The sequence below is a fragment of the Mytilus trossulus genome, chromosome 13, assembly GCF_036588685.1.
Source record: "Mytilus trossulus isolate FHL-02 chromosome 13, PNRI_Mtr1.1.1.hap1, whole genome shotgun sequence".
Classification (NCBI taxonomy): Eukaryota; Metazoa; Mollusca; class Bivalvia; order Mytilida; family Mytilidae; genus Mytilus; species Mytilus trossulus.
Genome location: NC_086385.1, coordinates 14,271,153 through 14,292,426, shown reverse-complemented (window position 1 = coordinate 14,292,426; position 21,274 = coordinate 14,271,153). Strand labels below are relative to the sequence as shown.

The 21,274-nt window shown below is 36.1% G+C and overlaps 3 protein-coding genes across 3 annotated transcripts; 1 reads left to right on the top strand and 2 right to left on the bottom strand.

The window, feature by feature from the left end:
* Window positions 1–780: 780 nt before the first annotated feature.
* LOC134695277 (E3 ubiquitin-protein ligase TRIM71-like) lies at window positions 781–4,147 on the bottom strand. Its single transcript, XM_063556498.1, has 2 exons — window positions 2,947–4,147; window positions 781–1,871 (listed from the first exon to the last, which is right to left on the bottom strand). The coding sequence occupies exons 1-2, from the start codon at window positions 4,042–4,044 to the stop codon at window positions 1,053–1,055; spliced, it is 1,917 nt and encodes a 638-aa protein (XP_063412568.1). The 5' UTR covers window positions 4,045–4,147; the 3' UTR covers window positions 781–1,052.
* Window positions 4,148–7,372: 3,225 nt separating this feature from the next.
* LOC134695276 (tripartite motif-containing protein 2-like) lies at window positions 7,373–9,725 on the top strand. Its single transcript, XM_063556496.1, has one exon. The coding sequence runs from the start codon at window positions 7,496–7,498 to the stop codon at window positions 9,620–9,622; it is 2,127 nt and encodes a 708-aa protein (XP_063412566.1). The 5' UTR covers window positions 7,373–7,495; the 3' UTR covers window positions 9,623–9,725.
* Window positions 9,726–14,778: 5,053 nt separating this feature from the next.
* Window positions 14,779–17,913, bottom strand: LOC134694767 (uncharacterized). Its single transcript, XM_063555820.1, has 2 exons — window positions 15,469–17,913; window positions 14,779–14,932 (listed from the first exon to the last, which is right to left on the bottom strand). Exon 1 carries the CDS (start codon window positions 17,867–17,869, stop codon window positions 15,665–15,667), a length of 2,205 nt encoding a protein of 734 aa, XP_063411890.1. The 5' UTR covers window positions 17,870–17,913; the 3' UTR covers window positions 14,779–14,932; window positions 15,469–15,664.
* Between the last annotated feature and the right edge of the window lie 3,361 nt (window positions 17,914–21,274).

Here is a 21,274-nt window from a genome sequence, read left to right as displayed (position 1 = left end):
GAAGAAGATCAAAGTGACCCTTTGGGTCATTCTTTTGACGAAATATCAGGAGGATACCAGGTTTCAATGAAGTGTGCTTAAAAGAGTAAAATTGCCTGTTCAAGATCAGTATTCATCCTGATTAAATGCAAACAACAATAAGGGAAAAAGGCAAAAGGAATACTGCATTAACACCTATTCGAATTCCGGGATAAAGCAGGATCTGGGACAGAACAGTTTATGTTTTTTTTTGCGAATTCAGAATAAAACTCTTTCCGTCTCTCTTTAAACTTTCAAAACAATTAGGGACTGGTCATTTGCTTGCATTGAAATTGGCGGTAGAGAAGGGTTGGAAAGATTGGATTTTTCATATGTTGTATTCAAGTGTCAAAAAAGAAGAAAAAATAAATCAAGTACCCACTTTTAAAGACAAAATTAACATATGTAACTTTTCTGAAGAACTCGATACGGTGCACAACCAACATGTGAAAAAACAATAAAAATAAATCACCGGAATTCATGAAATAAGAGTACTCGAAGCTACTGCAAACTAGTTCCCAGGTCAATTTAAACTAATACACAACATGAACACAGTTTAGAGGTATGGGCTTTGATATTTTTTTGACGGCAGTACTGTGACTTATAATAGCTGTTAATTTCTGTGTCATTTGGTCTCTTGTAAAGAGTTGTATGAGAACTTGACTCTTTTGATAATCATACCACAAATATCTTTTTTTATTTATATATAAAGCAAGTTATCTCGGGCAAGTCCTTTTCAATTAATAATTTATTGAGCATATACAACCCTTTACCTTAAAAAAAGAAGAATACAGTTATAATGAAAAATGTCAATATGCAAATTAGACACTGAACTAGCAAATAAAGATGTGTATGAATAAATATTGTTTTAAAATAATCACAAAGTTCGCTTGTTTTTCACATTGTTTTCTCTCTTTTATAACAAACGAACAGATTTATTTACAAATATAGATCGAATCGATAATGTCCGGTAAAAAAAACCAAACGTTCTTTGTTGTCATCAGTAAGCGGTATTTCCGATCTACTTTTGTCCGTTATATATAAGTCACTTTGAAAACTTTTACAGTTGCGTCACGTGCCCCCACCCATAAAAATCCTTTAGAATCGATTGCAGTTGCATACGGACCGTATACCTCGTCATTAGATGTAAGAATAAGGCGGATGAATTTACCAGAGTGATCTAAAAGATGTATAGCATCATTTGCATTGTCGGTGACGAAGATAAATCCTCTAGAATCGCATGCGAGACCACGTGGTTCAAAGCTATTTTTCAGACCGGATGTTTCTGAGCCAGTGTACTTCGCTTTCAGTGTTCCATCTCTTCGATGTATAGTTACGCATCTTCGTTGACAATCAGCTATACAGATATCTCCAGTCATATTGACAGCTATTCTAAGAGGATACATGAATTTCCATTGATCTTCATCTCCGAACTCTCCAGTCATTCTCCCATCAACAGAATAACGGAGAACTTTATTCTTGTGACCATCTTTATAATCTTGAAAAGCTAGCGACTGACCAGTGCAGACGAGTAGCTCGTTGTCCTCAGTTAACGCGATTCCTCGTGGGTGTTGTCCAAGAGTTGCTATGATTGAAAAGTCGATGTTTCCATGACTACGGAGAATTTGACGTTGGTCGCTACACGTTACGATCAAAGATTTCGACTTATCTTGAATGATTGAGTCGATGTTTCTGCCGACGGATTGTGTTCTCAATCTTGTACCGTAGACATTGAATAAGTGTATTTCCGGTTTCCAGCCGGAAGTTACCCATGCTTCTCCATCGCCCACTGGACATATGGAGCTGACTACTTTGAATGTGTCGTCTACTTGAAAGACAGCCATTTCTTGAATCTGAAGTATAAATATGAAATAAGAATTATTAAGTTAAAAGAAAAAAAACCTATGCAGTCCACAAAATAATGACATCTATATGACATTTATAAATATAGCTATACATTTAAATACAGTTACTTGATAGCGTCATACTCCATGTCAGAAAAATCTAAAACAAATGAAGTGCTGCAACTGTCAGTGACATATGGAACTCTAAGTCCATGTTTTATTAGATATCTTAAGGTTTCTCTACAAAATGGCAAAACGGCATGGAAAAAAATAGTAAAAAATAGATATTGGATATATTTCACAAACGAACTTCGTCCCCTTCATTTCTTCTGACAAAAACTGTCAGTTTTGATAAAATAAAATGTCATTTACGTATTAATGACCCCCTTCTTTAAAATTATAGAAAATATTCATAGTGTGTTGTTTCGACCCGTTTCTATCTACAAACATAGTTTGGTTCGCGATAGATGTATAATATCAGAAGTCTGTCAAGACAAACGTTAATAAATGATAGGGGTAAATAATTTCATCATAGGAACCAGTCATCAAATATCTTACGCCATGCGTCGTTTCGTCTACAAAAGACTCGCTAATGACGCTCGATTAAAAAATAAAAAGCTAAAATAAAGAACAAGTTAACTGTAGAAGCTAAAGGACATGGTTCTATTAGTTTTACATAGCCAAGTTTGTTTTTGTCTGATAGGAAAGGACTTACATTGTTTAGTCTCTCCCTATTTTAAAGTTGCTTGTACGTTCATGGTTCAGGTAATAAGGTCCCTTATTTGTTCACTTTATCAGTCAAACAAAAGGCAAAACACAAGGTAGAAAGTGCCAGGGGTCATTTTGAAAAATAATGAAAAAATACTACTCATGAAAGTAAATCTTGACCTATGCGAAACTCAAGAAATGAAAATTCGATTGATGAAGGTAAAATTAAAAGCTATGCAATAGATACTGGTCAAAAGCACATTCAAATTCATGTCGAAAATAAACTGACAACGACATGTCTAAAAAAGAAAACATATATACTAAATTTGCCTCTAGTAGGGCAGATTTGATTACTTTAATTTGAGCAAATACTTACCTTAATATCTACAGCAGGCGGACGTCTTGTTGACAAGCTGCCGAATGACTCTTCTATCTTCCCTTCTAGAGTTATGCTAGGACTAAGTTCTAGAGTCAGTTTAGGTAGTTGAAGCCTTTCAGCAGTTGTTGTTATGTTTTCCATTTGTTGGACCAGTAAATCTTTGTTCCTAGCTATTTCTGCATCTGCGCCGTACATGACTGCTTGATTCGCCGCGTGTATCTGCCCTGCAAGTGCTTTCGACGCTTGGGTTATTTTCTTTCTGTGGCTATCGATGCGTGCCGTTTCTACATTGTATTCCGAATCAACATCGTGTATCAATGTTGCTGCTAACTTGTCAACCTTATCGTGTAATTTAGTGGCTCTTTGATTGATAGTTTTAACAAGTTTATCTTTTGTTTGTACCATGTTCTCTTCGTAACGATTCGCATCATTCAGCTGCTCATGAAAAAGCGGAAGGTGAAGTTTCGCGCCCTCTAGTTTTGCATTCAGGTGCTCACGTGTTACTCTTGCTACTTCCTGAAGATCATCACTAACGTGATTCTCGTGGGACGTAACTTTACATCGTAGACAAATGGTCATATCACATTTTCTGCAGAAGAATGTAAGCTCGTCCCCAGGATGTTTGTCACAGTATATTCTGGTTAGAACGCGGTGGCGAAGGTTTGGTGTCGAGTCTCGGGCAAACAGGCCAATGAGATGATGATCGCGTGAAGCAGTCATCTTCAAGTGTGTCTTACAGCAATTTGGGCACATGTTCTGGTCGCACTCTAAACATCGGCTATCGGCAACATCATGTCGTTCGCAGACGTCACAACGGACATTCGGCATATAGGTAGATCTCAGCTTGTCGGCCTTAACATAGAAGTTTGTCTGGAATCTTGCCACCCCACCTTTTGGTATTAATGTATCTCCGAGGCATAGTGGACAACTAAACCGACCGAGCCTCCCTGTCTTATCAACGTAGGACTCCAAGCATTTGAAACAGAACGTATGGAAACATGGCAGAATTTTCGGACGAGTGTAATCCCCCAAGCAGATTCCGCACGCGTCAGGCTGGATCATAGGCCCTAGTGAACTTGGCTCTCGGCTTTCCATCTCTTATCGATTAATTCTCCCTTTGATCAGTGCATGTTTCTTAAATATTAACCACTTTCTATCTCCTCGGTCGTTATGAAACAAGAAACTAATATCGCTTGTTACCAATGGTTCAGATTTGACATTTATTTAACGGAACAATAATCATGTCGGCAGAGTTTAAAAACAATGCTAACATTAATGAACCTAATCATTTGTGTAAGTCTAATTTGATTCACTTTTTAAATGCTTTAAAAATGGAGTAATTAATATCAGATGTATGGATTTTTATGTGAATTTATAGTTTATAAAACACACAAACTGAAATTCGAACTAGGACCTAAGTTTCGGAGGCACATAGTGGTCATAATTAAAGGCAAAAAAGACTGTCTTTAAACTATAAATAGTCGATATTGATATTGCATAAAATAATTATGATAACTAAGAATCTGCTTTTAAAAATACCGTTAAAAGGTAAATGCATGTAAGAAAATGACAAGACATATCACGATAGTTAAAGTTAAACTTTATGTATGTCCGTTATTGATAAGAAATGTCAGATGTTCTACGAGACATTATTGTAAATTAGACGTCATATTAGGGGCGAACAAACGATTGCCAGTAGGATATTGACATAGAGAAAAAAGATGTGATATGTGCCAATGATACACCACAGACCAATTCGAGACCAATAAAAAAGAAGTAATTGTAAACCAAATCTACGGTTACCATGATAAACAAATTCACTGTCTGCACTATATTTAGATGGTTTTTTTATTTAATGATTTAATATGAAACACTCGCCATAAGCAACACGACTGGTGCACTTTAAGCCACAGGACCTGGTTGCCCCTCTGGTGCACAACCAAGTTTTTAATAGCGTATCAGTTGTAATAATTCAAGTTTTCTGTCTTGTGTTTCTTCTTTATAAGCGTGCTTTTTCTTATCATTGTGATGGCTATTTACCTTTCACGATTGATATTTTATTGAAAGTTGATATCTTTAACCTATTTGCATCTTATTTTACTGATGGCTAGTACATGTATGTCACTCTAGGGATGATTTTTTAAATAAATATATACACATATTGCTTAAAAATACATGTGGAAAGTTTTATCCGGTTGCTGTGTCTGTAGATCTAAAGAAAATAAGGTTTGCCTTCAGTTACAAAAATGAACCAGTTTGTCAAATATCAGGATTTTGTGAGACTGTATGTTGCTCTCTAGACGTCTTTTGTACAACCAAAAAAAATGTATTTGTTGTTGGGTGTCTCATGTCGCTTATTTTTCAGACAGTGATTTAGTCTGACAGATCTATATTTTTTTTTATCGTTAATTTTTAATATGAGTAATTTGGAAATATTGCCCCGGTGTCTCGATAAAAAAAAATCTCAATTTAACAAGACTCATTCACAATTTTTAATAAGCAAGAGAAGTCAGTAAATTATATTAAACAATTGAAAATCAGAAATTAATTTTATTCATTGAAAATTCGTTTAAGACATCGTTTCAGTTAAATTATTCACTCCAATAAACATAAATTATATATAATGACTGAAACAAAAATGTTAACCTTTATCAAACAGTTATATTACAGTATCAATATCATTTATCCCTAAATCTTTCTTTTATTCATAAAGAAAATCTGATTATCATATTACATGTCGACATATCATTTTCTTTACTAAAGCAACTATTTAAATTATTTTGAATGTGAAAAGAAACTTTAAATGATTTTAAAGTGTAGGTTGTCGTCTCAATACACACCATTCAGATGATTGTAAATTGAGCATGCGTATTCAAAATAAATCGAGCGCTAAAGTAACTAGTACTAAGAGTGTGTTATCAGATCTTTCGAATTCTTTTAAAAGTGTAAACCGCTTGTCATGTTCTAATCTACTTTATAATTATATAGTAAAATCTGTTACAGCTAATTTTCTACTGCTTGTAGAGAAAAACTCCAGTAGGCTTGCTTGCTCTGTTTGTATAAACGTTAATTCAAGCTTTGTAGTAAACATTGACATCTTCAAACAATATATATAAGCATAATTTAACATGTATATATAAAAAAGAAGATGTGGTATGATTGCCAATGAGACAACTATCCACAAAAGACCAAAATGACACAAACATCAACAATTATAGGTCACCGTACGGCCTTCAACAATGAACATAGCCCATACCGCATATAGTCAGCTATAAAAAGTCCCCGATAAGACAATGTAAAACAATTCAAACGAGAAAACTAACGGACTTATTATGTAAAAAAATGAACGAAAAACAAATATGTAACACATAAGCAAACGACAACCACTGAATTACAGGCTCCTGATGTTATGTAAGTTTGATTAAACGTTATACCAGCTACAATTATTGTACAATATTCAAGCAAAGCAAGCAAGCTAACCAAAGTTTTGCTTTACATGCATTAGGAATTTAGCTGTAAACCGAAAATATTCTTATGCATTTTGTCGTTCAAATGGTTGAAACGATGATTTTAAAAAAAAACTTGAAATTGACAATATTTTGCTAAGCTTGTGATTAATAATGAATAAAGCATCCCATGTTTGTATCGAATTATACAGACAACTTTAACCTTACCCGTTTACAGTTCATGGTATTTGTTTAACTCTTCCTACCCCTGAGGTGTATTTTAATGCATTTAAGTGACTGAACAGTAAGCAATATCACAGTGTAATAATGCATATTTTTTGCTAACCGCTGAAGTGTATTGAACATACATGTATTGCTGTCAGTGTAATCCTGTTTATGCTTTGTGTAGCTAATGAGTCCCGCCATTTCTATACGAGTCAATTTATAGTTTTTCCAAGACACACCAATGTTTTAGATTAGAGGGAGTTTAACACCACTTACACAAAAAGAAGTTGCTGTCTTTACTAATTGTATGAATTAGGCAGTTGGTTTTTCATGTAAAAAAGTTAAAAAAAAAAAAAAAAAAAGTCCCGAAGAGTTCGGTTTTGCAAGTTACACTGTATAATTCTGTGACAGAAAGTGCCTCGAAAGGGTAATTTTCATTTCCGAGGTTAAAAAATCAAAAAGTTCTAAAATTGCTTAAAATGCTCGCGTACAAAGACGTCTTTAAAACTATAGAATGATCATTAAACATATAAAGAATATATGTCGGATCTATATATCTTAAGTAACTGATTCACAATGCACTTAAACATTTGTATCGCCAAACTTCAGGTCCTTTGTTAAAAATTGCACGCATTAAGGCTTATTAATTTCTTTTATTTTGTTTTAAATATACGTTAAAAAGATATAATATGAAATCTGATATATGAAAGTCATTTTTAAAATTCATTCTAGTCATAAGTGAAAATGTAAAAACGTGTTTTAAAAAAGACAATCATGTTTTATTAGGTGTGAGACATTCAACGTGTGATCGCCATAAGGGAATACATCGAAATGACCACTGGACGTTAATCAAATACTAGTAACAATCAATCAAAATGGCTACCAGCCCTCAGGATTTTAAATATCCGATTGATCATCTCGAAAGATGTGGGTTATGTCTAAAAACCTTTCGGGAACCAAGAATGTTACCATGTTTTGATAGTTTCTGCAAGGATTGTATAGCGGTCTACATGGATGCCAAACGAACAGGACACACGTTCCCTTGCCCATTGTGTACGGAATCTATAGATATTCCAGAAAAAGGCGCCAACGGATTTGACACAAATATCCACGTGGCAGCCACGCGAGCTGTTTCTGCTGTTTTTCAAAGACCAGACTGTGATATTTGCGAGACAAAAGATCCAGCAGTGAACAGATGCGTTGAATGCGCACAAAACATGTGTCAAGGATGCAGTAAAAATCATCTTAAAATCAAATCAACGAGAAGTCATCATCTTGCAAATATGACAGACCCTGAAGGACGCGTGTATCTAACGTCAAAAGCTTTCTGTACAAAACACCAATCAGAAGAAATTACATTTTTCTGCATTCAGTGCCAGCAATCTATATGCTTGAAATGTCGTCTGACAGTGCACGAAAATCATCTAACGGAAGATTTAGCCGACAGTGCTACGAAAACGAGGCAAGTTTTGAAAAATACTCTGAAAGACGCAGAACACACAGCGACAGCACTCCATAATCAGTATAATGATTACAAAAATTATAGCAAAAACATTGCCATTATGAAAGGTCAGGTTTTGGCAAATCTTGTAACGCAGACGCAGAGGCTTCATAAACACATCGATGAAATGTCGGTTCGGTTGTCTTACTTCGTCGAAGAGGAAACCTATTCCGAACAACATTACATCGAATCAAGGACCCGAGAACTTGAAAATGCCATTACATCCTGCAAAGCGCGGATTCGGGCGGCAAATCAAATAGTTGAATGTGGATCAGATGTTGAGATAGTCCAAGCTACTGGCAAGTTAAATGCCCGTATGCAGAGAATAATTAACCCGTCTGTGACATTCATCAAACCAAATAGACTGGAGATTGATTATATTCCGAGTGTCGTCGTTGACGAAGACTTGGAGGGACTATTTGGCATGTTAAATAGTAGAGTACAATCACCGGACTATATTCGGACTGAGGAAGTAATATCATTCCGCCTATCAGACGGTGACGATGTTGTTAATTGTATTTGCCCGACTTCTAATGGAGAAGCTTGGGTCACCATTGGCTGGACCTCAGAGATAAGGCTGATTAACAGAACCGGTGTAACAATTAAGTCATGTTTTATAAGTTCCGATATAGATTTCATTGCACGTGACAAGAACGAGCTATTATACGTCTCGTGCCGAGCCGAAAAATGCATTCGGAAAATTAATCAAGAAATGGAAATAGTGGAATCTATTGTTTTTGATGGATTTCCACGAGGTCTTGCAATAACTACGACAGGAAGTTTACTTGTTTGTTTACCGAAATCGAAGACATATTTCGAGTACTCTCCTGCGCATGTCAACATAGTGAGACAGATAAACCCGGATACAGCTGACGCAATCAATTACGGCGAATCAGGTGATTTGTTCGTTTATCCAATTAGAGTAGCTATGAATCACTACGGTGACATATGCGTGTCCGATAATCTTCGTCACAGTGTCACCATATTTGAAAAGAGCGGGAAAATAAACTCCATCTATTATGGACAAAAGTCAACAGACGATCTGGGAAGGGAATCAGCACAAAACACAGGTAGATCGCAACTGCGTGTTTCTAGAAACAATGGTAACGAAGAAGTTATATCCGCGAGGGGTTCCGATGACGATTTCGAAGAGCCAATTATATCTGCTCGATCAGGCAGGTCATCAAAAGGAACACCGATTGCAAGAGCTATACCAGACCCTGAAACTGAAATGAGCCCTTTTGATCCCAGAGGAATAGCATGTGACCGATTTGGGCACGTTCTCGTTGCGGACTATAACAGTAATTCTGTACATCTATTGGACCATTCTGGACGATTTCTTCGACTACTACTGACAGATGCAGATGGAATGTTTGGACCAACATCCATAGCTATAGATGAAGATGGATTTCTTTGGATCGGAGGAGGAAATGCCACGGTTCATGTTTACAGATACATTAAAGCAGACGAAACAAAGAAGGAACCAATGCAGAGAAAATGAACTACTTAGTTTACTTTACTAAAATTCTAATTAAATGTATATGAGAATTTTTTTAATATGCAATTTGGAGTGTAGGAGTTACGGTAGATGGACCATTTTGAAATTATTGTGTATACATGCCTAGCTGTAGAATGTTTAGACTTTTAAATTTAAAATAAAATTTTATCTTTTTTTTTCGAATTTCCTTCATCATTGTTCATGATATAGAAATAAGAAGATGTGGTATGATTGTCAATGATACGACCATCAGATACCGAAGGACAAAGAAGTTAAGAAATAAAATTTAGCATGGAAATGGGGAATGTCTCAACAACCCGACCAAAGAGCAAATAAAAAAACCAAAAAAAACGAAGGCCACCAATATGTCTTCAACACAGCGAAAAGTGACCGTATCCAGAGTCGTGATTCAGCAGGCCCCTTAACAAACAAACATGTGTACTAGTTCAGTGATAATGGACGTCATACTAAACTCTGAAATATAAATGAACTAAAACTAAATATCATACAAAACTAACAAAGGCCAGAGGGTCCTGAATTGGTACAGGCGAAAAAATGCGGTGGGGATGGAAAAAGTATTTTGATATCTCAACCCTTCCCCTATACCTCTAGCCATGCACTGCAGTTTACTGTAGAATGTTTTATAATCTATCAATGTTGTTTATGATATAAACATGAGAAGATGCGGTAGGAGTGCCAATGATACGATTCTCCATCAGAGACCGAAGAACATAGAAGTTAGTGAACTAAAGGTTACTGTACGACCTTCAAAAATCATTGCAATTCATGTAATGTCGTTTTTTCTCTCTCTCACATATATATAAGTAAGAAAGTGTGGTATGATTGCCAATGAAAAAACTCTCCACCAGAGACCAAATGACATAGAAGTTAACACCTATAATAGATAACCGTACGATCTTCAACAATGAGCATCTCCCATATACCGCATAGTCGGACAGAAAAAGCTTCGAAATGACAAATGTTAAACAATTCAAACGAGAAAACAGACAGCCTGGTGATTGTATAAAACAATGAACAAAAACAAATTTGACAAATATGATATACAGCAACAAACAGCAACTCCAAATTTAACAAAAGACACGACCTAATTTATATTCTAACATGACGTCCCTCGAACGCTTTGAGTACACACCCGTGGTAAAATATGAATATATTGATAGGGCTGTTCCTATTGTACTCCCACGTCATATGTATTTTAATGAAGGAACTATCCGACGTCATAGAACAACGACGTCAGAATATAAGCATTTTACGGGAAAAAACACGTTTTTGAAACCGAAAATCTTCACAACTAGAAAACGTAAACAAACGATGCTAAAATGTGATATAAGCCAATTTTTAAAATAATATATAAGACTTATAAGTAAATTATCATTAAATTCACCCAAAACTATCTAAAAACATAATTGTAAATAGTTTAGCATGTCACTAACTCAGTTTGTTCCGTTCTTTTACGCCAATTGAATGGTGCGTTTATTTATGGGAACGGCAAATATCAGCCTCTACCTAGAGCGCTTCTATCCAAAAGAATTGCCGTATTTGTCCTATTAGAATCGAAATAATTCATGGGGGCTTGAATATATCTAGATTTTACCACGGGTTGTCCCTTTATGCCGATATTTTACCCCTCGCTATCGCTCAGGGTAAAATATTTGTCATAAAGGGCCAACCCGTGGTAAAATCACGATATATTCAAGCCCCCATGAATTATTTCTTAAACAAACCAATTTACGAAACTTTATGTAACTGCGAATGATGTTGGTAGTTACTATTGAACAGTTGGCTTGTTATTGCCTAACACTGAGACTTTCTTGCTCTGGGTTGGTATTTAATTTTCTATTATTGTTGGTATTTTGATTACTTTTTGCTTTTGCCGCTTTATCATATAAAAAAGAAGATGTGGTATGATTGCAAATGATACAACTGTCCACAAGAGACCAAAATGACACAGACATTAACAACTATAGGTCACCGTACGGCCTTCAATAATATGAAAAGCTCATACCGCACATTCAGCTATAAAAGGCATGACAATGTAAAACATTTGTAAAAGCGATTGGTGAGCGTTTAAATATTTTGTGCCGTGGGTCAGGAACAGGTAGCAAAGGGCGCCGAATGGAGGCCGCCATCTTGGTTTTGTTGAGTTGATTTTGTTTGTTTACTATTTTGGTGTTACGTCTTCACTAACGGCTGCTTTCAGGGCTATTTTGGTCAGCTTGGCAGCCCGCTAGCCTAGATGATGGAGTACTGGTAGATGAATCGTGGACGTAGTTCTAAAGATGACAGGAAGCGTTATCAGGACCAAAGCCGTGAGGCAGTGAAATGAAGGTCGTATCACCCAACAGCCTAGGATACAGCCCTCGGACGTTATTCGGCATAACACTCCCCATGATACAATGATTTTGGGGTGCATGTTAACACGGGTACGCCAACTTCTACGTCTATCTGTACGGCATGGATTGATTTCTGTCATCTTAAGTAGTAAGTCGTTGAACATCTAACAATAAACCCTCATCGAAGATAGCGGGTAAAGGAGAGCTGACCCAGCACGTCCGTTCAGCTGTAATGACTGAGACGTGACTGATGAATGTATATGATATGAACTGTTTGCCTCATTAGTTTGAATATGCAGTTGCCATCTTTCGTCTCTCATGGAAAAGGGGGGAGGGGGTAAAAAATATACCATAGTTACATAAGTATAGACAATTAATTTAATATTTGATAAGATTATAGTTCATTTTCTTGGTTTAAATAATGATACTAATTAAAGATCGGTTAAAAATTTAACTTCCATTATGAAACTTTGAAATTGTCTCTACACCTCAATGGATTATAGGTCTTATAGAGAATCATGGAAGTAATCTTTTGTCCGTCAGATGGTACTGACACTCATCTCTTGTTTTGTTCGGGGAAGGTACGGTTCTTTGTTGTATAATTTATTTTGTTTTTATAGATTTTATAAAAGTAAAGAAAGAAAGAAAAAAAACACGCACCTGCCAAATACATACAAAAGATGCGCTATGTCACACTATTGCTTTGCGTTCATTTTTTTGTACACACATTATACCGTTACGTAGTTTTCTCGGTTGGATTGTTTTACATAAGTATTTCTTTTCCTGATACAAGTGCCTGTGGAACTGAATTCTATGTGGTGTTCCATAATCGGAAGGATATCCATGAAATAGAAGAAGAAGCTTTGGTATGGAGATTTGAAATATGTGTCATAGTAGTCCAGTCAATCTAGCATAAATTTGACCCTAACCTGAAAGTAATTGCAACAGAAGATTTTTAAGTTTTGATCTTTAGCATTATACCCCAAATATACACAGAAAAAAGTCCCATAAAAACTAACTTGAGGAAAACTAAAAAAATCACCATTTAGAATTCCTATGGAGATTTGCATTGAAAAGGGAAATAACTCTTGTAAAAAGGCAGAAATATCAATAAAAATTGATACAAAATTATAACTTTATCGCTTCTATTCATCAGAATGTATTGATTCTTGATTTCTAAGCGGTCTTTAGAGTATAACAAACAACTCTAAAGGTGTTTTCATATATTTTATCAAGCTATAATCTAGATTTCGTAATTTATTAGTTGACCATTTATTGAATTTTCCAACATGTCAAGGTAAAGAATCTCAAATTTGATAAAAATAATTAAGCATGTATTCTTCTTTTTGTGTTTTAAAGTTTCTTAAGATAAGTAAGTTGCTGAAAAAATATAATATACAGAGATAAACAATACCAAATTTTCACATTATTTTTTCAAAATGGTTACAAAGCTTCAAATTTGCAATTTCTTTAATAAAAAATGTACCAAAAAAAAAATTAAACTACCCATAACACTTCGGTTTTGTACATTTCATGAGCAGAAGATTATATAATTTAGTCAAATACAAACTTATAACCACATCAAAGTATCATGCTATACATAAATTTCAAGAAAAACTACCAAAAACTGACAAAAAAAGGCTAATTTTTGCAAGAGTTATCTCCCCTCCCAATGTTAATTTCCATAGGAAATTTAAAATGCTGATTTTGAGTTTTCCGCAGGTTAGATTTTATGGGACTTTTTTCTGTGTATATAAAGGGCATAATACTATAGATTAGAACTCAAACATTTTCTGTTGCAATTAGTTTGAGGTTAAATCTTAGTTTGACTGGACTATAGGTTACCAGCTGTTGATGAATAAAAGAAGATTTTGTGTAAATGACAAAGAAACTTGACGAAACGAAATGCATGTTAGTTCCTGTATATATGTCAAATCGTACGCGTTGTATGCAGTAGCGAGTCCAGGGAGGTTGGGTTACGGGGGTTGGGATCCCCCGCTTTTGAATGGGGACATATGGTTGGAGCGTTCCTTTTATCCTGGGTTATGAACCCCCTTTTTATCCTTGGTAAGGAACACCCCTTTTAAGGTTCATCATAACCTTTTGGCTAAAATGGCCGTATTTACACCCCAAATTTTACTCTGAGTACAGACTAACCTATACACCTGCAACAGTTTTAAGGGATGACAGGAACTAGATATATAAATTTTAAATGCATTTTATGTTACAGAAAATTAGTAACTTTTCTAGATTTTGCTATCCATTTTTTTTTCGTTCCTGCAGAAGGTGCAAAAATTAACTAAGTAGTGAAAACGATTGAGAAGCTCCCCTCATATAATCAATGTTGTGAGTAGTATTGATTTAAATGGACAATAGATGGACAATAGACACCTGTAAACAATAGGTGATTTAACAGGTTTAAACTGTGTAACTGAGTGGACCGTCTCAAATGAAACTCGGGTGTTTGTTTATTTTGCTATCTTCTGCAGACTGGAAAAAAATGCACATCAAAATGCAGGTAAGTTTTTCATTTTCTGAAACGTAGACTTCATATAACTTTTATATATCTAGTTCCTGCCATGCCTTAAAACTTTCCTGAATGTACCAGTTTGGCTGTACTCATAGTAATTTTTGAGGTGTAAACACGGCCATATTTTTCAATTCCTTATGATGAACCTTAAAAACGACTGGATCTGCCATTGATATGATGTATGATATTTTAACCAGACCATGTGCACACTGTTGTTTAATTAGTGATGTAATGACTCCCATCTATTCTTTGCGGGCATTAAATAATGGACTTCATTAAAGATAACCGTTTTATTTATTGTCATATAATCCACTCTATTAACACAATGTAGCATGAATAACAAAGGTATGCTGGTGCTCAATGAATGATTACAAATGTTGACAGGTAAGTATAACTCCAAACTGAACGTGAACATCAAACGGTAAAAAGCTGAAAGAACAAATAAAAACTCAATATAAAACCTATCAATCAAAAAGATTTGCCATAACATACAAAAATACAAAGTTGGCTTATGACACTAATTGTGTTCCATACATTCACATAAAAATACAAGTATTAACAATATATCAAGTTTGTAACATAACTGCGAGTCGAAACTGGTGTGTACAGCTTTTAATGTGTTGAAAACTCGACAAGTATCAAAAATTATGTATGTAAATAATGACACGAATTGCTTTCCATACTTTAAAAATATCGAAATGAGGGGGGTGCTATGAATCATACAAAAAATACCAAAAAGGGTATTTTAATGTTTATAGAACATTTTTATAGTGTAAATGTTGTCTCTATGTGTTTACAAGTAATAACAAACGGTTGTGAAACAATAAAACAAATAATCTGGTGACGTGGCATATTTTGTCATCATTGTCATTTACCCAACGTTTTATACGTCATCAAATCTCTATACATGTTATATATGTTTACAATAAAAAGTTCTTTAGATTGTCAATATGCTACAAACTTACACTGTGCCGGAATCTGGCAGATATATCAATAAATGATGCTGAATCATCAACGTGAGCATGTAAATATGGGGAAATTACAAAAGAGGGGAAAGTAACGAAGAAGATAGTAAATGTAAGTCAACTTTCGGAAACATCATGAAATAATTACGGACGAGTCAGTACACTCCCCGTCTGGCATGCTATTTATGCCACTACACTATTCATAAGTCCTTGACAATAGCACAAGTTCTGTCACTGGTCTAATGAAGAAAGCTGGTTTCACACAGTCTTTGTCCACAGTACGCACTATACGAATTTCTACCTTACGTACTAAATTGTCAGCACTAGGGAATGTTTTAGTGACTATTCCCATTGGCCAACTTAAGCGATTAACTTGGTTGTCCTTAAGCAACACGACATCTCCTTCTTGAATGTTTTCTCTTTCTTGAGTCCATTTCTGTCGAACTTGTAAAGTTTGCAAGTATTCCACTCGCCAACGTTTCCAGAAAACGTTCGAAAGGTATTGTACACGCTTCCACTGTGCATAATACATGTCTTTACAATCGAATGACACATCCTTTGGAATTAATACACTAGGCTTTTGAGTGATGATAAGATTAGGTGTGAGAGGTAATGGGTCATCAGAGTCCGTAGGTACACATGTTAAAGGCCTGGAGTTAATTATCGCAGACACTTCCGCTAACAATGTTACTAACACTTCATGTGATAGTTCTTTTCCAGGAAGTTCAGATAACATAGAGTCGAGGATTGATCGCGTTGTTTTTATCATTCTTTCCCATATACCTCCCATATGAGATGAATGAGGTGAATTAAAATGCCACTCTATGCCATTATCATATAAATGTTTCTTTATTGGTCCATCTTCTACATTGATACTATCAATACCAAGTTGGTCAGTGGCTCCGACGAAATTAGTACCTCTGTCAGACCTAATTAGTTTTACTTCCCCTCGAATAGCTATGAAACGTTTAAAGGCGTTAATAAACGACGAGGAAGTCATTTCCTCCACTACTTCTAGGTGAACACCTCTTGTGACTAGACATGTAAAAATGACGGCCCAACGCTTTGAATTCGCAACGCCACCTCTAGTGCGTCGGCTTATGACGGACCAAGGTCCAAAGGTGTCAATCCCTATAGATGTAAATGGTGTTTCAGGGATCACACGGTCTTCAGGCAAGTCAGCCATTTTTTGTTGTTCGGTATGCCTTCGAAGCTTGCGGCAAGTTATACACTTGTAAATTATTGATGAAACAAGACGCTTTTCACCTAATATCCAGTATCCTCCTGTTCGTATTGCTCCTGATGTAAATTGTCTTCCTTGGTGTTTTATCCTTTGATGAAAGTAACGAATTATCAAAGTTGCAATCCAATGTTTACTAGGTATTAAGATTGGATTCCTTTCATCGGGTTGTACATTTGCCATTTTGATACGCCCACCAACACGCAGAATGCCTTCATTGTCGATAAATGGACTTAACTGCAACAGTGCACTATTTCCATGTAGTGGCTTGCCATTTTTAATACAATCGATTTCGTCTGAAAAAAACTCGTTTTGCACAACTCCAACAACGAACATCTCTGCATCCCTGAATCGACACCTAGTTTCCTTTGAGATTCTATTAACAAGAAAGTTCTTTATCAGCGCAATTGATCTAACAAGTGACTTCCAGTTTCCAAATCTTTCGAATCGTTGTGATCCTAAGGAGAGTTTCTCGAGACTCGTTGTTTTTCTAGTTGTAATGTCAGGACGTATTTCTTTATCTGTGTCAGGATTGATGAGAGAAAATCTTTCAATAGTTTGATCGGCATCCTTTTTTATCACCGGACCAGATAGCCATATACTATTTTCTAATTTCGAAGGAATTATTGATCGAGTTGCCAGATCGGCTGGGTTGCCATCTGTATGCACATAAGACCATTGCTCGGAATTTGACACTGTGTGGATTTTCGCAACACGGTTTGAAACATAATTGTAAAATCGTCGTGATGAATTGAAGATGTACCCTAGTACAACTTTACTGTCGGTATAATACTGAATATCAGACAAAGGTATATCTAACTGGTCGGATATTGTTTGTCCTATTTCTGTTGCTAGCAAAGCTCCACATAGTTCTAAGCGTGGAATCGTATGACTGTGACTGGGTGCAACCTTTGCCTTTCCCATAATAAAACCAAAATTCTTATCGTCATCTAGTTGTATGTAACCAACTGCGGCTATTGCCTTCTCTGATGCGTCTGAATAAATGTGTATCTTCCTTGTTTTCGCTAAAGTAAATGAAGTAGGTACAAACATCCTTTTGAATTTTACTGTTTCCAAATCAAATAGTGACGTTCTCCAAGATTCCCACTCGTTGTAAACCTCTTCCGGTAACGGTTCATCCCACATGATCTGTCCTGTCATAACTGATCTGAGCAGTAATTTTCCTTTAATAGTTACTGGCGCTAAGTATCCAAGAGGATCAAATATACTGTTTATAGTTGACAATAATCCTCGACGAGTATACGGTTTGACATCTCTATCGATGTAGTACATGAAAGTATCAGTTTCAAGGTCCCAGTTCATACCAAGGCTATGTTGTATTGGAAGAATATCGGAACTAAGGTCGAGATCCTTAAGACTCTTTGCAAGATCTTCATTATCAAACGAATGCATAACTTCCTCAACATTTGAAGATATCTTGTGTAGTCGAATGTTACCAATAGATTTTAAAGCTGACTTAGTTCTCTTCATGAGATCAATTGCTTCGGCGCTAGAAGGTTTCGAAGTTAAACCATCATCAACGTAGAAATCTCTAGTGACAAAATCAAGCATATCGGAGCCAAACTCATTTTCTCCTTCCATGGCAGTTTTTCTAAGTCCGTATGACGCAATAGCAGGACTAGGACTATTGCCGAATACGTGCACACACATGCGATACACTGTTAGAGGTTTGTCAAAATCATTGTCGGTGTACCAGAAAAATCGTAGATAGTCTCTGTGTTTTTCATCAACTTTAAAACTGTAAAACATTTGTTCTATATCGCCCATGATGGCCACTTGCTCCCTACGGAAGCGGAGCAAAACACCGATTAGATTATTCGTCAAATCTGGTCCACTAAGCAACACATTGTTAAGAGACACGCCATCAAATTGTGCAGAGGAATCAAACACAGCACGAAGTTTCCCAGGTTTCTTGGGGTGATAAACCCCGAATATTGGCAAATACCATTGTTCCTGATCATCGTTGATATGTGGGGCCTTCTCAGCATGACCCTTTTCTAGAATTGTATTCATGAAAGTGAAGAAATGTTCACGCTTCTGAAGATCTTTGCGAAGATTTGCATCTAGACCTTTGGCTCTTTTCCATGCTAGATTTCTGTTATTTGGTAGAACTTGACGATCTTGTCGAAACGGTAATGGGGCGGACCAATTACCACTTGAGTCCTTCCAAAAGTTTGTATCCATAGATTCTATAAATTCTCTGTCATCACGAGACAGTCCAGGTTTATCATCATCAGGACGGCGAATAAACACATCTTTGCCAATGTTGTCGTATGCACTTTCATTAACTTCAAGTGTACGCACTTCATCAATTTTAAGTTCACTTGTACACGGTGGAAATATCGATATTCTATCGGAAGAAAGTAAGTATGTCTTTTTAACACGAGTTTCGTCTGGATAGTGCAGTTTTCCGAGACAAGTTTCACCAATAACTGTCCATCCCAGAGGAAGTTTTTGTGCATTAGGCGCATTCCCAGATCCAATTCTTTGATCAAGCACGTGATGAGCAGAAATGAGATCACGTCCAATTAAGAGCAAGATTTCGGACTCTTCGTCAAGAGGTTCGATAAATTCCACGAGATCACTGAGATGATTATGAAACAAAACAACTTCTTGAGTAGGTATTTCGTCTTTAGAATCTGGAATGAGGTTACACTCTAAAATGTCAGGCACATGTAATTGAGTTTGTTTATCTAATGACTCGACGACTAAACCACTAAGCTTTCGACCAGATGCTTGAGATTTTCCGGAACATGTTGACAAGGTAAAATCAGAGACACTCGTTGATCCAAAGTAATCGAAGAGTTCCGATTTTCCTAAAGTCCTATTCGATTGATCGTCCATTAAAGCATATACTTTTAGCCTTCTATCAGGATTGTCACTACGATACACTTCTACCGGTATTATCTTTGCGCATGATTTGCCACCAAATTTATCCATGCAAATCTGTGTGCATGCTGATTGTATAGGAGTTTGAACTTCATGTTCCACATCAACAGGCTCCCCGCCATGACCTGATGGCTCTGTAGACTGTTGATCTCGATTTTTTATGTGCAGTGCTGTAGGATGATCTGTTTTTCCACACTCCCCACATTTGATTGCGTTAGGACAGTTCCGTTTGAAATGTGATGCTGACAAGCAACATCCGAAACATAATTTGTTCAACTTCAAAAATTGTCTACGTTCTTGTATTGGCTTTGACTTGAATGTTCTACAATCATTAAGTGTATGGTTTGTACCATGAATCAAACATTTCTCACGAGGATCGACACTTTGACTCCTCTCATTTTTTGTTTCAGCGAAGTCTGTTTTCCTGGTACGAACGTCATTAAGTTTCCCTTTTGTTGTTGGTAGTTTATCCTTAAAACCAGTGTTTGCCTGTTGACTGTCATATAAAAAACTTGGATTGTTCTTTACCTTACTTTGTTGCTGAATAAACTGAGCAAATACATGAAATGGCGGATATATTGTTTTGTTTTTATCGTTATAATTAACGGCCATACTAGTCCATCGTTCTTGAAGTTGATATGGAAGCTTAGCTACGATTGGCGTTACACCAACTGATGAGTCAAAATAGGAAAATATAACCTTGTAATTGTCATTTTCTTTCACAGATGATATCTCTGACAAGATGTCTGACAGATCATACAACTTAAAATAATCTTTGTTTGTAATGCGCGGAAAAGCTGCTAGTTTTGTCTTGAGTGCACTATCGATAAGCTCTGGGCTACCATACCTTTCATTTAATCTCTCCCAGATAAGTTTGAGAGCTCTTGACGGATTGTTAGTATTCGCAGCTTTGATACTTTGAACTTGTGTTTTAGAACTAGGACCAGTCCACTTTAACAATAGGTCTATTTCCTCACTTGAATCTGCATCAATCTCTTTGACTATTTTCATGAAACTGTCCTTCCAAGATGGATAATACTCGGGTTTGTCATTAAAAATATTGAACCTTGACATTAAGAGATCACGTTTTAGCAAGAAACGTGTGAAATCAGTAGCAAGAGTTCTATCACTCGGATAAGGATGATTGCCTGACACATGCGTATCTGCAATAACATTTTTTCTTGGAATGAACGAGTTTGCGTGTGGGTCTAATGTTCCACTAACATGTGTGTTTTCTTGATCGATATGAGTTGAATGTTTGTTTTCTTTATCGATATGAAATGCATCAGTGTTTTCTTTGTCGATCTCAATTGAACTAATTTGTTTCTGAACATGATTAATATATGCGGCAGTTTTTGATTTCGAATCAAGCGGTGGTTGATCAGGCAACACTTGTGACATATTTTCATCGCATTCATTTTGCAAAGCATTAGCCTCCGCTTCAACTGCTGCTGCTTCCTTCTGTCGAGAAAGCAGGTCTAAATCGGCTTCAATGTCGGCCTTCTTGCGTTCTACTTTTGCTGATTCTATCGACCTTTTCTCTTCTATAAGAGCCTTCTCCTTCAATAATAAAGTTTCTTTCTCTGCAAAATGAACTTTAACCTTTGCAGCTTCAGCTTTGGCCCTTGCTCTTGCAAGAACTGATGAAGAGGAGGA